Source organism: Lipophrys pholis, assembly GCF_963383615.2.
Source record: "Lipophrys pholis genome assembly, chromosome: 5".
Classification (NCBI taxonomy): domain Eukaryota; kingdom Metazoa; phylum Chordata; class Actinopteri; order Blenniiformes; family Blenniidae; genus Lipophrys; species Lipophrys pholis.
This window is the reverse complement of record NC_137628.1, coordinates 33,270,501-33,285,278: the sequence shown is the minus strand read 5'-3', so window position 1 is coordinate 33,285,278 and position 14,778 is coordinate 33,270,501. Positions and strand designations below refer to the sequence as shown.

The window sequence follows — 14,778 nt, the reverse complement described above, 5'->3', positions numbered from 1 at the left end:
TGTTTGAGTCCAAACACTGAAAGATTTAGAAAACTATGCCGGACAGCCACATCACAATGATGACCATCAGCCATAGCGCCACCTGCTGGAAGCAGGAAGAGTGTGTGTGTTACGGCAGTGTTGCCTAGGGATGGGAATCGAAAACCGGTTCTGACTTAGAACCGGTTCCAATGGATCAATTCCATCAGAATCGTACATCTTATATGTGTTCGATTCTTCTTAACGATTCATCTCCAGCACGACGTCAAGTCGTGTTGCATTACGTTGCGGTTCGTTGCATTACGTTGCATTACGTTGCGGTACGTCACTCTGCGACGCAGAACCTCCTTCAACCAGGAGAAAACATGGAGGAAGAAGGTCTAGAGTGGGAGACGATAAAGGACTAAATAATACGACACGTTAATACATGTCCACTCACCAGGTCCTGAATCCACAGAGTCCACAGCCTCTCGCCTCACAGCCACAAGGTCCAGTTAAAACAGAAAGGTCTCGGTTCAAATCCCAGCAGGAGCCTTTCTGTGTGGAGTTCTCATGTTCTCTCTCTCTCTGGGTGCTGGTTCTACTCCGGTACTCCGGTTTACTCTGATAGTCAGAACAACCTGCACCATGGCTCCCTGAGCTCCACCCCTGGCCTCCATCACCTCCTCCTGAGCTACACCCCCGGCCTCCATCACCCCCTCCTGAGCTCCACCCCCGGCCTCCATCACCTCCTCCTGAGCTCTGCGCTGTGTGGCTGCTGAAGACGTCCATTTGGTGAAGAAATGTCCTGTCTGAGGACGAATGAGGGACTTTCAATAAATTAACTCCGTCAATCTGTCCCGTACAGAAGAGTTTTAGGACTGAAGAAGAAAAAAGAATTCGGAGGCTAAAAAAACCAAAAGCCTTCGTGGCTCCAGAAAAAGTCGAAAATCAAAGTCGAGATTTTTGTTTTTCACGGAGAGACTTTCTGTCCGTCCCTCATCATTTACCCATAGATGTGAATTCACATTAAATCACTTAATTCTGACTATATCGGGTTGCTTGCTGCTGATGGACGTGATTTTAAACAGGATTTCCTTGATTAATAAGAACATTTAAATAAGCAGCCGGGATCCGTGTCTTTGTCCTTCGTACTCGACAAACTTCCTCTACAGAACCAGGCAGCAGCTGCTCTGTCTCTTCTGGTCCTGGTACTGATGATAACTGTGTTCCTCTACAGAACCAGGCAGCAGCTGCTCTGTCTCTTCTGGTCCTGGTACTGATGATAGCTGTGTTCCTCTACAGAACCAGGCAGCAGCTGCTCTGTCTCTTCTGGTCCGGATACTGATGATAACTGATGATAACTGATCTTTTCATCACTTCATTAAACCGCCTGATGCATTTTGAGGAAGCAGTCACACCGCTGACATGTGGAGGGACAGACTGTTTTTTCCACCATGAAAAAAGAAAATCTTGACTTTGATTTTCGACTTTTTCTGAGGCCACGAAGGCCACATACACAATCTAGTAGAGGTCTACTACTGTATATCTATGTATTAGATCATTCTGTGTTGAAAATCCCCTCAAAAAAAGCACCAACACAATATGAAAACACAGGATTCCCCGCAGACTGAGAGAACGAGTTCCTCCTCCTACGTCACTTCCTCATTCCTCTCCAGGCTCCGCCTCCCAGAGAGGGATAACCTGACAACAGCGCACATTTCGAAAAAGATGTAAATTCCAGGGGGCAATGAAGGAAAATACACATTTGACTGTTCTTTTTTAAGGGAAAAATTATAATTCAAGTTTCATGTTTGGAAAAAATTAATTAGTTCCTTTTGGTGCAGAAAACTGTGTAAAACTACTTTTATTCCCTTCAAAACAATCCTCAGGAATCGTTAGAAGAATTGATAAAATCTTATCAATTCCCACCCTGAGTAATCTACCTGTTAATTCTTTTTTTTAAAAATGAGAAAAAATAAATAAATCAAGAAGAGAATCGTTAAACGGAACCGAAAATGGAATCGGTATCGGAAAACTCTTATCAATTCCCATCCCTCGTGTTGCCACAGTTACCTTCAAAAAGTAATGATTACCGATTACTAATTAGGTTGTTAATGAAAAAAGTGGTCATACTCGAGTACTGCCGATTACGCTAATCACTTTTGTTACCATTTCCACACCAGTAATCAGATTGAAGTTACTTCTCCAAGTCACTGAGTTCCTGTTGTAACATCACTATTCTAGAATTACTCACATGTAGAAACAGATGACGTCTATTTATTCACACGAGGAAAAACAAAGAATTCAAAACTTCTCAAATTTACAGAAATATAATAGTATCAGTATTCTGAAGAGTTCATGTGTGTCTAACTTCTTTTATGGACTGACCATCCAGGTTTATTTAGTTAAATGAAGACCAGTTAGACTTTGGTTGACTTCAATAGAAACACCGTTTTGCTGATCGACGAGCAGAACATTAGAAAAGCTCCAGACTAACTCTCCAGCCGTGTGTTCAGATGCCCCGGGGCAGTTTCCGCCCCGGCGGAGCTCCGGGGCAGTTTTCTGCGGTCCTTCCCCGCGTTCCTCCTCCTCTTCTTGCTCAGGAAGTTTTCCAGTTTGCCGCTTTTCTTCAGCTCCTCGTATTTTTCTGCCAGCTGCAGCTTCTTCTTCTCCGCTGGAAACATAAACAATAAACAGGATTTAAAACATCTCCGGTTCTTCAGTTTTCCAGGGAGAACCTCTCCTCCTCCAGCTGGAGAGGCACTGTCCCGTCACATCAGGTCCAATGAGCTTCAGAAGGAAACAATCCAAAGCAGTTAAACTTTGACCTGCTCTGGTTTCTTGTCTCTTTTCTCGCAGTCCTTCAGTTTAACAAACGGCTGCAGAACATTTATTGGACCACTTTCCTTCAGTCAGGAACAACAGACATGAAATCACTGGAAACGACTGAATCATTCTGCAACCAAATGAATTAAAAGGGCAGAAAAAAAAGAATCTGCAAGCAGAGTTGAACGGGTCCTTGCATCGTTGCTGATCAGTGATTGGAAGCGTGTCCCCCAGGTGGCGCTGTGACAGTGCATTTGGGCCCGTGGATGTGACGAGGATGTGAAGCAGGGTTTTTTTCACACAACTGGAACCCTGCGGCTTTTAAAAGGACGCAGCTCATTTATGGATTTCTACGGGTCAACGGGCTTCATGCTGCCAGATTCTACTTGTGCAGGGTTCTGAGCCTCTGCTTCTCCTCAACGTGACATTTCTGGTCTGGTGCTGCTTTCTGTGGTCCAGAGCTCCAGCAGCTGACGGCCTGAGTGATGCGTTCAGGTGCATCACGTAAAGCCGCCTGCTGCTGCCGACACACACACACACACACACACACACACACACACACACACACACACACACACACACACACACACACACACACACACACACACACACACACACACACACACACACACACACACACACACACACACACACACACACACACACACACACACACACACACACACACACAATGAAACTCCTGCCCTGTTACAACCTGGACACCTACAGCTTATATATGTACTGGTTTTTTTTCCTCTCCTTGAGTTGTGCAGGTGCAGCTTCTATCCAGGTGTGCTCAATAGTCCAGAAAATACAGTAACTAAAACGTTCAAAGGACCACAGAAGCAATTCTGCAGCAAAACAGCCGGTTGTCATGCCGACGGCCCAGTCGCTCACTAAACTGCTAAAGCTGGAGGAAAGACTGGAAACTTTGAACGCTGCAGATTAAACAATGACTGAAGGCTTAACGAGCTTCATGCCTCCGATACATGGGTGATGCACTTTTTAAATTTGTTGGGTGCAGCTTATCCTCTCTCTCTTAATATTGCAACGGACAGTAATTAATTATATATGAATTATTATATCTGCCCCAGTAATCTATTCCAGCATCTGGACAACGTCTGAACGGACTCATATCAGACAAACTCCTCTAACAATCTGAACTTCTGCAGTTAATCCGAGTCTTGGTCTCAACAGATTTCTTGTTTTAGTCCAGGAAAATGTTAGATCATCAAGTTTACGTATTCAGCATCCGCGTTGAGCTCAGGGTGAGCGCTGTGCACATGGTGAGTGTTGAGCTCAGGGTGAGCGCTGAGCTCAGGGTGAGCGCTGAGCTCAGGGTGAGCGTTGAGCTCAGGGTGAGCGCTGAGCTCAGGGTGAGCGCTGAGCTCAGGGTGAGCGCTGAGCTCAGGGTGAGCGCTGAGCTCTGACTGAAGGACAGTTTCTCACCTTTGTTGATGAAGAAGGGTGAAGCTCCCTGACTGGCTCGCTCCCTCTGCTGCCTCTTGAACTGGATCTCTCTCTCTCTCTGCTGCTCTCGGCTCTTCTTCTCTCGCTCCTGGTTCTCCTGCAGACACGTCATTAGAACTTTACAGCTTCAGACCCAAACTCTGGGACTTCAGTTTGCTGTAGAATACAGTAGATTGTTCTTGTGATGTCTCCTCTGCACTGCTGAAAGGAACTCACCATCCTCTTGAGGAGGAACTGCAGCTTGTCCTTCCTCTGGCTGTCCTTCTTGGTTCTGCTCAGCTGCTTCTGGATCACCTGCAAACAACACATGTTCTAACGGCTGCTCCTCACGGCTCAGAGAACATTGTTCTTCTGAAGCTCTCCTACCTGCTTCTCTCTGGATTTGATGTCCTCAATGAACTTGTACGTTTTGTCGAAGATTTCAGCTTTGTATTCTCCTGAAAGATCGTCAAATCGAGGATCTCTCAGCGTCTGTGGCAGGAGAACATTAGAACAGGAGGAGAACATTAGAACAGGAGAACATCAGGAGGAGAGCAGGAGGAGAACAGAGGAGAGCAGAACAGGAGAACAGAGGATAGCAGGACGAGAACATCAGGAGGAGAACATCAGGAGGAGAACATCAGGAGGAGAACATCAGGAGAACATCAGGAGAACAGAGGAGAGCAGGAGGAGACAATCAGGAGGAGAACAGAGGAGGAGAACAAAAGGAGGAGAACAAAAGGAGGAGAACAGAGGAGAACAGAGGAGAGCAGAGGATAGCAGGACGAGAACATCAGGAGGAGAACATCAGGAGGAGAACATCAGGAGAACAGAGGAGAGCAGGAGGAGACAATCAGGAGGAGAACAGAGGAGGAGAACAAAAGGAGGAGAACAGAGGAGGGCAGGAGGAGAACAGAGGAGAGCAGAACAGGAGAACAGAGGAGAGCAGGAGGAGAACAGAGGAGGAGAACAGAGGAGGGCAGGAGGAGACAATCGGGAGGAGAGCATCAGGAGAACAGAGGAGAACAGGAGGAGAACATCAGGAGGAGAACAGAGGAGAGCAGGAGGAGAACATCAGGAGGAGAGCAGAGGAGAGCAGGAGGAGAACATCAGGAGGAGAACATCAGGAGAACAGAGGAGAACAGAGGAGGAGAACATCAGGAGGAGAACATCAGGAGGAGAACAGAGGAGAGCAGGAGGAGGACAGCAGGAGGAGAACAGAGGAGAGCAGGAGGAGAACATCAGGAGGAGAACATCAGGAGAACAGAGGAGAACAGAGGAGAACAGAGGAGGAGAACATCAGGAGGAGAACAGAGGAGGAGAACAGAGGAGAGCAGGAGGAGAACAGAGGAGGAGAACATCAGGAGGAGAGCAGGAGCAAGTTGTTGAAGGCAGAAGAGGAAGCATGGCTGCCTCAGGGCTCAGACGTCTTCCTCACTCACCGGCTTCCTGACGGAGGTCACCTGACGGAGGAATGGAGCCGGGCGCTTGGAGGAAACCTCAGAGGGCCTGAAACACGGAGAACACCACCAATCAACCTTTCCTCCTCAATCTGTGTGGAACGGACAGATCCACCAGGCAGAGGAGAGCAAGCAGAGGAGAGCTGCTCTCCAGCCGGGATCCATGTGACCAGGGAAGCAGTGAAATCCTCTCCAGGCCACCAGAACATCTTCAACCTCACCATGAAGAAAACTAGGACATTTGGACTCGATTTAGCTTTTACAGCCATTTGGAGGAAGTTTATGCTTTTAAAGAGGAACAGTTTTTTAAATTTGACTGTTTCTCCATTTCAGTTTATAAATATATAAATATATATTGGGACTTGGTTAAAAAAGATTTTTATTTGGTAAATTCCAGGTTGTTTCCTCCTCAGTTCTTTGGTATTTCTGCCGTTCCGTCCTCACATTGCTTTCTGGGTTTCTGAAGTTGCTGTTGCACTTTTACTTAAACCTGATTAAAGCTTAAATGTGTTGAATTTACTTTTTCTGTTGGGATTGTTTATATGTATTTTAGCTCCGAGGACAATCACAGCAAGAAAGTATATCTGATGTCTGCAGTCATTTTGAAGTACATTGAAAAAAAGAGAATTGAAAATCGAATCGAAACTCAAATTTCTCTTTATCGATTTTCTCTATGACTCTATAGATTAATAGATTTTTTCATTAGGCCAAATCACCAAGCCCTAATATATATATACATATATATATATGTATATATATATATAAATAAAACATATTTTTGTCATTTCTCATTTTTTTCTCCTATTCTCCTCATTTAAGATATTTACTTATATTTGGCCGACGGTGGCGTAGTGGTGAGGCTCTCTCGCCTCACAGATGGTTCAAATCCTGCCCGGGGCCTTTCTGTGGGAAGTTTCCATGTTCTCCCTCCGGGAGCGTGGATTTCTTTACAGAACCTCTTCAATTGGCTTTTTCTGAGGTCCGTGCAGAGCAGGGCTCATTTAAATATGATTTACATATTCAGACAGCGCGTGGAGAGGGAGGACTCAGGAACTCATGGTTATTTACAGATTCAGGCCACGTCCACACGAGCAAAAGCCATATTTTTTCTCCCCGAGGTTCTCTAAAAAGCTTCCGTCCACACCTCACTATGAACACGGCTCAACACGAGGCTTCAGCGCATGGAGTACATATGCCAGGCCTGTAGGGGCGCTGTGACTCACCAAACACTCCAAAAATGCAGAAGAAGAGACAAAGCATTTAGAAATTAAGAAGTAGATCTCTGCTCATAAACTTCCTTATAAATCTAGTTCTATAGATCTATGGTCCTGCTCCTCCTGCTGCTGCTTGCTCAGTAGCTTCTGCAGCGCCACCTAGAGCTTGTAGTCTGTGATTGTTGTGGTTATTTGATGACATCACGGACTGGGTGGGGGCAGAGGGGGGGGATTACGTAATCGTTTTTCCAAAGATGATTGTCTTTGCCGTCCACACCTCCGGCACACGCCAGGGTTTTAGAACCCCCACTCTGGGACCCGTCTGCAAAAAACCTGTTTCGTGCTTCTGCTGGTGTGGACGATCGGCCAAACACAGCCGCTTTAGGTGAAGCAGCGCCCTCCTGTGGACGGCCCCTCGTGTTCCTGTATGTACGATCATTTTTCACTGGGAGCTCCACGCAGGTCTTATACGGAGGCCCGGGAGGATCCGGTTCTTCACCTGTTCTTGTTCAGCCGTTTCTTCTTGCTGTTTTCTGGCGTCTTCTTGCTGCCATAAGCGACTTCACTGTAGACCTTGGTCCCCACTTTGTTCTGCAGCGTCATGATGTCCTCAAAGGACATGTTGGACAGTTCTGACAGGAGACACACACACAAATATTCACTCTGTTCTGTTGCACTGACTGAGAAGAGACTGGACCGTTTTCTACATGCTGAGCTGAACCTGCATCACATCTTCACTTTCTAACATTAAACAGAGAAAAGCAAAGCTGGAGCCTGCCGGGACGACAGGAGTTTAAATGTTGGGACTTTATTTTACTATATGATGATTCACAGAAGATAAGAAAGTTTGAATAAGTAAAAGTTCTGCTCTCTTGACCTGGTGGGTAGAGTGTCCTCACCTTTCCCTCCGGAACAATCCCTAAATCTGTTGATATCGTTTGTTTAATGAGGAAAACAAGGTTCATTCTTGTTGTTGACCTGCTATTAAAATCACTCTCTTTTCCAGAGATGAATAAAAACAAGATCAGACATCGACATGTGAACTTATCCTGATAAAGAACTCAACACATTTTCACATGACTGAACTTAATATTTCCTTTTCTGCACCGATAAATCTGAGCTTTTCTTTCTCTTTGTTAATTATGAATAAAAACAACTTTACTATACAACTTTAAATAAACTGTAGATTCTGTCACAGCAGTGAAACAATAAAGCTTAAGATAACAGGACGGTCACCATCTGTGTAAAAGTATTGGAAAATTCTTCAGATTACAAAATCTCACACACACACACACACACACACACACACACACACACACACACACACACACACACACACACACACACACACACACACACACACACACACACACACACACACACACACACACACACACACACACACACACACACACACACACACACACACACACACACACACACACACACACACACACACACACACACACACACACACACACACACACACACACCTCGTTTCATGTCGTCTTCTGTCTGAACCCCGCTGCTGCCCGCGACGCCCCCCAACCCTTCATCATCATCCTCCTCCTCCTCCTCCTCCTCCTCCTCAGACTCTTCACTGCTCTCCTCAGGGTTTTCCTCGACTTGGTCTTCATCACAGTCTGTATTTCCTGCCTCTCCTCCTCCTCCTCCTCCTCCCTCAGTGAGCAGTGTGAAGTTCCTCCCCTCATCAGAGTCTTCATCACTGCTGGTCTCCTCCTTCATCTTCTTTGGCATGATGCGGTCAGGCAGTAAGGCTGAGGACCAACACGGGAAGTTGAATCACTGCGGTGGTTCAGGATCTGTGGAGATCGAGAGGATAAGAGAGTTCTATTTAACCTGACCTGCACGTGCAGGTAGAACACCTCGTCACAATGAATAAAGCAACGGGCTCAAACCAGGAACAGTGAATCAGAAATGATTCGTTTGTTTAAGACAATGACGTGTCACACCTGAAAGGACTCCTGGTTAGAACTGCTCTCCAGTGTGGAGAAAATACCTCCAATGAAAAACAGGAAAAACATGAAATCTCACCACCTTTAGTGTGTCGACACCACAGAGACATTACAAAATATCTGTCAATGGAATCAATGGAACAAAAGAACATCTGACACTCATGTTTATATTAGGGACGTCCTGATCACACTGTTTGGCCCCGATATCGATCCGATTTTTCAGAATTGAGTATCGGCCGATACCGATACTTTCCCGATCCGATACTTACATTACTATTGCAAAGATACTCAATAGTGTATTTTTGGATCAACTAAGACGTCTGAAGCTAAAAGCACTATTGGCATAAGCTTTGTTTACCTAGAAATTATTGTAAAACTCACTTATTGAATCAAAATTCTTCTCAGAACGACTTAAGAACTTATTTAAACTTTATTCAGTCAGAACAACAAAAACCCAGTTACACTCTGCAGTCTTGTTTCTCTTATTTATCTTAACTTAAACTACTTCACCTGGATTGTAGCAAATATATATATATTTTAAATGAAACCCAGTGAATCAGTTTGACATATAAACTATAAAAAACTACAACATAAACAGTATTCAGTAAAACCAATCAGAAGAACCCAATTCCACTTCAAAGTGTCTTTGGCTGGTCGGGTTGAAAATAAGTTCCTTAAAAAGTACAAATACAATAATAAAAATAAATTAAAGCTGCAAGCAGAGTTGGACGGGACCTCGCCCCCCCGGCCCGTCGGGGTCGGCCCAATCGTGGCCTCCGGCCCCTTTAAATGTTATTTACCTGAAAATCACTAATAAGGCTTTTCCACCACAAAGAACCAGGTTCTAGTTTAGGGCCGGTGCCAGGACCAGTTCTTAAATAAGCACCACCAAAGAACCGGTTCTTGTTCCACCACTAACGGAGCCAGTAGAGCTACGTCACTGTGTCACTCCAAAACGTGATACGTCACTGATTTCACCAATGTAGCACTGACAGCCTCGTCCAGGAACCAGGAGACGGACTGTACCAGTGGTTTAGTCCGGGTCGGTCCATCTAGTCTGACCTGAACCTCTGATGCACCAAAGAGCCAGAAGACATTACGTCTCTTCTTGTCTCTATTGGTGTTTTTTAACGTCCGTCTTGTTTTAGTCCGGAGCCCCAGAGTGGACATAGAGGGACAAATAATAATAATAATAATAATAATAATAATAATAATAATAATAATAATAATAATAATAATGACATGTGAATGAGTTTGGGTCTTATTTTTCACCATTCCAACATTCCATAGTGACTTTCTGCTCCTTTCACTTTATTTCTGGACGTGTCTGAATCAAAAGCTTCAACATGGAGGAATGGAGGTGTAGAATGATAGAACGCTGCTCTACAGCCGTTTCCATGGTAACCTAGGTAACCACTCTGATTAAAGTTCTCTTTCACATGAAGCCATTAAAAGACGCATTTTATGTCTATAAACTCCAGCTTTCATTTACAGTAGTTTGTAGTTTGTTTTTTAGTTGCTGATGAACCAAAGTATTCATTATAAAGAAGTTCTGTGGTTATAAAATACTATTGGAGCGTCTCAGAGCGGAGCGGAGCGCCCCCTGCTGCCTCACACTGCCTTGCTCAGCGGCTGCAGCTCCTCAGCCGGCGGTCAGAAGGTGAAACAAGACCTGGACGTGACGTTAGTTAGAATAATGTCACCATGAAAAGTGTGGAAAATAAACCACAATGGAAAACTGCTTCTAAATTATATCTGACGTAGCTGACTGACAGGTGGAGCTCTGCAGCATCTCCAGAGCCGCGGCGCCGCGAACGTGGATTAACTTATCTTGTTCCCTCGTATTATTAACTTCAGGAAGCGACTTCTTATTTCGTTCCCACACATTATTATATGGCCTCTGGAGGCCAGGACTTATCAGATTAGTTGTGTTAAACGAAGCTCTGGTGCTCCACCTCTCAGGACTGTGGTGAAGCTCTGGTGCTCCACCTCTCGGGACCGTGGTGAAGCTCTGGTGCTCCACCTCTCGGGACTGTGATGAAGCTCTGGTGCTCCACCTCTCAGGACTGTGATGAAGCTCTGGTGCTCCACCTCTCAGGACTGTGGTGAAGCTCTGGTGCTCCACCTCTCGGGACTGTGATGAAGCTCTGGTGCTCCACCTCTCAGGACTGTGGTGAAGCTCTGGTGCTCCACCTCTCGGGACTGTGATGAAGCTCTGGTGCTCCACCTCTCAGGACTGTGGTGAAGCTCTGGTGCTCCACCTCTCAGGACTGGTTTGGTTATCCACCTTAAACTCCCTCCAGACTGCTGGTTGATCCTCTCAGTGGCTTCAGGCTGCTCACCTCAGTTTACGGCAGGTCGCACACGGGGCTGCTTTACGGCAGCTGACAGGAAAAAGGGTGGGGTTTTTGGTTTTATTTTTTTTAGATCGGCGGGGTGATCGGCTGGATTTGCCGATCCCCGATCACTTACAAATCACCAATATCGACCCCAATCCGATATCTACCGATCTGATTGGGACATCCCTAATATGTATATATATATATATATATATATATATATATATATATATATATATATAAAAACACCAACGCAATCAAACCAATTTCTTTGTTCATCTTTTAATCACCAGCAGCAAAACCCAACTGTCCAATAATTACACACATGGACTGTCATTAAAAAACTTGTATGTGTGATTTATGATTTTAAAAATATCGACGTATGGCAGTTTCAGGGACATAAATGTGAATTGTTACTGCTCGGGAGATCAGATAAAGTTCATGTTTCAAACTGTAATGTGGTGAAATAATTGAGCTGGACTTCTTCAGTCATTGAAGGATTTTCAGGGAAGTAGCAGTGCTGGGCGGATCGATCCAGATATCGATAATATCGGTATCGATATTGAATGATACCAGTGCAATAAGATCGATACTTAATTTTAGTTTCTCTCCCATTTTCTTCTGCGGTACATGCTGAGCATGTCACTTTAAATGACAGGTGCATTGTGGGAAGTGGAGTTGTAGTATGTATGTAGTTTTTGTTTTCCTGCAGGTGTGTGTGTGGAGTCGGCCCGGTGTTAAAAAGAGGAATAAACGGCCACAATTCTACAACCACTGGAGTCTTCGCTCCTCCCTCCATCAACTCCACTTTCCCTCCATCAACTTAACCTTCCCTCCTCCCTCCATCAACTCCACCTTCTCTCCTCCCTCCATCAACTCCACCTTCGCTCCTCCCTCCATCAACTCCACTTTCCCTCCATCAACTCCACTTTCCCTCCATCAACTTAACCTTCCCTCCTCCCTCCATCAACTCCACCTTCTCTCCTCCCTCCATCAACTCCACTTTCCCTCCATCAACTCCACTTTCCCTCCATCAACTTAACCTTCCCTCCTCCCTCCATCAACTCCACCTTCTCTCCTCCCTCCATCAACTCCACCTTCGCTCCTCCCTCCATCAACTCCACTTTCCCTCCATCAACTTAACCTTCCCTCCTCCCTCCATCAACTCCACCTTCCAGCAATTCCACCTTCTCTCCTCTCTCCATCAAGTCCACCTTCCCTCCATCAACTCCACCTTCCCTCTTCCCTCCATCAATTCCAGCTTCCCTCCTCCTTCCATCAACTCCACCTTCCCTCCTCCCTCAATTCCAGCTTCCCTCCTCCCTCCATCAACTCCACCTTCCCTCCTCCCTCCAACAACTCCAGCTACCTTCCCTCCTCCCTCCATCAACTCCAGATTTCCACCCCCCTCCATAACCTCCAGCTACCTTTCCTCCTCCCTCCATCACCTCCACCTTCCTTCCTCCCCCCATAAACTCCACCTTCCCTCCTCCCTCCATCAACTCCAGATTTCCACCCCCCTCCATCACCTCCAGCTACCTTTCCTCCTCCCTCCATCACCTCCACCTTCCTTCCTCCCCCCATAAACTCCACCTTCCCTCTTCTCTCCATCAACTCCAGCTACCTTTCCTCCTCCCTCCATCACCTCCATCTTCCTTCCTCCCCCATAAACTCCACCTTCCCTCCTCCCTCCATCAACTCCAGATTTCCACCCCCCTCCATCACCTCCAGCTACCTTTCCTCCTCCCTCCATCACCTCCACCTTCCTTCCTCCCCCCATAAACTCCACCTTCCCTCTTCTCTCCATCAACTCCAGCTACCTTTCCTCCTCCCTCCATCACCTCCACCTTCCCTACTCCCTCCATCAACACCACCTTTCCTCCTCCATCAATTCCAGCCTAATTAATGAACCACAGGAAACATAAAAACACTCAAAGGTCATGAAGATTGATCCAGATTTAGCACTTTGATGATGCCTTAATGTTGAATATTAAGAAGTATCGATATCGGATCAGTATCGGCGACACTGGCCCTGTATTTACTTGGTATCGCATCGATACAACAAGTTGTCACGGAAGAGGTATATATGCAATATTCTCCCGTATTTTACATTTGAAGTAACTAGCAGAAAGGCTACGTGAAGGCGGGCACCAGTTAATACGGAAACCAGTTCAACCGAAACACCCCAGCGTGTGTCGGCTGGTTTCTCTCCGGACAGAAAGCGTCTGATGGCGGACACACTCGGCTCCGGGGCTCGGTGACACCGCCCGGTGTCACTCCTCCGAGGTTTAGAGAGAAAAGAGAACGAACCTGTTAGAAGAACAGCCGTTCCCGTCCACTGAAGCAGCACGTGTCCTCATTGAGCCGGAAACACTGCTGAAACAAACACAAACACTGACTTCTTCTTCTTCTTCTTTGTCGTCGTACTTTAACGGGGGTTGTCCACCATTAAATCGAGCATCACCGCCCCCTATTGTTCCGGAGTGTGATCAGAGCATAATCACTGTATCCTATTTATTAACCCCGTTTGTAGGAGGAATGTGACCAGAGGTTCTGGACAGTGGACAACACTATTAATTGTAAATGGGTGAACTCCTTCCTTTCTCAATTCAGCTTCCAGAACTGTCCTTTCTTCATTATACTTGGATAATTTAATAAAACATGTACCACTGTCTCTTCAGCATGACATTGTTCACCTAGCCCTGTCTCGTGTTTCCCTATTAAACGTAGTGTACTTTTTTAATTTGTGTGCTCCAACATAATTCTCTTACAGACTGTTTGTTCTTTCCTAGACTTTCCTCATTCAGGAACTGGTGATTGTAAAGTGTTCATTAGTTTAAATAAAAACCTTCCCAGTGTTTCTGCTCTCCTTCTGCCCTGCCACTCTTCCATGATCTTAATCCATATTTGAGATTTCCCCTCGTCTTTCCCAATCAGCAGCTTAACATCATTATTACTTCTTTCCAAAGTTTGTTTAGCCGCCTTATCTGCTGCATCATTCCCCATCAGACCCGCATGTCCTGGTACCCACATAAAGGTAATATGAACAAGCCCTGAATATAATAGCAATACTTCAAACAGAATATCTTGTCTTGAGGAGTTAAAAGACTTCAGGCTTTGATTAACTGATAGAGAGTCTGAGCATATCAGAACATCAGTATGTTGACATTCAGATACCCAATTTAAAGCTCCTAAAATAGCCATCAATTCCACAGTATAAACAGATAAATAGTCTGTAGCTCTGGGTCCCTCTGGATCCCCTCTCTCTGGAACAGCAGCACAACCTGAGGACCGCCTGTCTGGATCTTTAGATCCATCCGTGTACATTTTTATACATTCAGAATATAACCCCTCAACACGTGCTGAAAACGCTGCCAACACTTCAACTTTTCATTTCCTTCATTTTGAGCTGCAGCAAGTACAAATCTATACACGGTACCTTTACTGTCCACAAAGGTATTTCTGGCCAAATAACAGGCGGACTAAACCTTATGTGACTGATGCCCAGATTTTGCACATACTGAGCGCAGTAACTTCAGAATGTGATAACACT

The 14,778-nt window shown here is 45.5% G+C and overlaps 1 protein-coding gene across 3 annotated transcripts; it reads right to left on the bottom strand.

Annotated features, from left to right (window-relative positions):
• Positions 1-2,220: 2,220 nt before the first annotated feature.
• rrp36 (ribosomal RNA processing 36) lies at positions 2,221-13,648 on the bottom strand. Of its 3 annotated transcripts, XM_080464722.1 has the most exons (9): positions 13,536-13,634; positions 10,842-11,270; positions 8,404-8,733; positions 7,410-7,542; positions 5,679-5,745; positions 4,624-4,728; positions 4,474-4,551; positions 4,237-4,354; positions 2,221-2,635 (listed from the first exon to the last, which is right to left on the bottom strand). In XM_080464722.1, the coding sequence occupies exons 3-9, from the start codon at positions 8,666-8,668 to the stop codon at positions 2,454-2,456; spliced, it is 948 nt and encodes a 315-aa protein (XP_080320848.1). In that variant the 5' UTR covers positions 8,669-8,733; positions 10,842-11,270; positions 13,536-13,634; the 3' UTR covers positions 2,221-2,453. The 3 variants fall into 3 exon arrangements, with proteins under 3 accessions (XP_080320848.1, XP_080320847.1, XP_080320849.1); XM_080464721.1 differs by lacking the exon at positions 10,842-11,270 and having other exon boundaries at positions 13,536-13,648; XM_080464723.1 differs by lacking the exon at positions 10,842-11,270 and having other exon boundaries at positions 8,404-8,688; positions 13,536-13,633.
• Between the last annotated feature and the right edge of the window lie 1,130 nt (positions 13,649-14,778).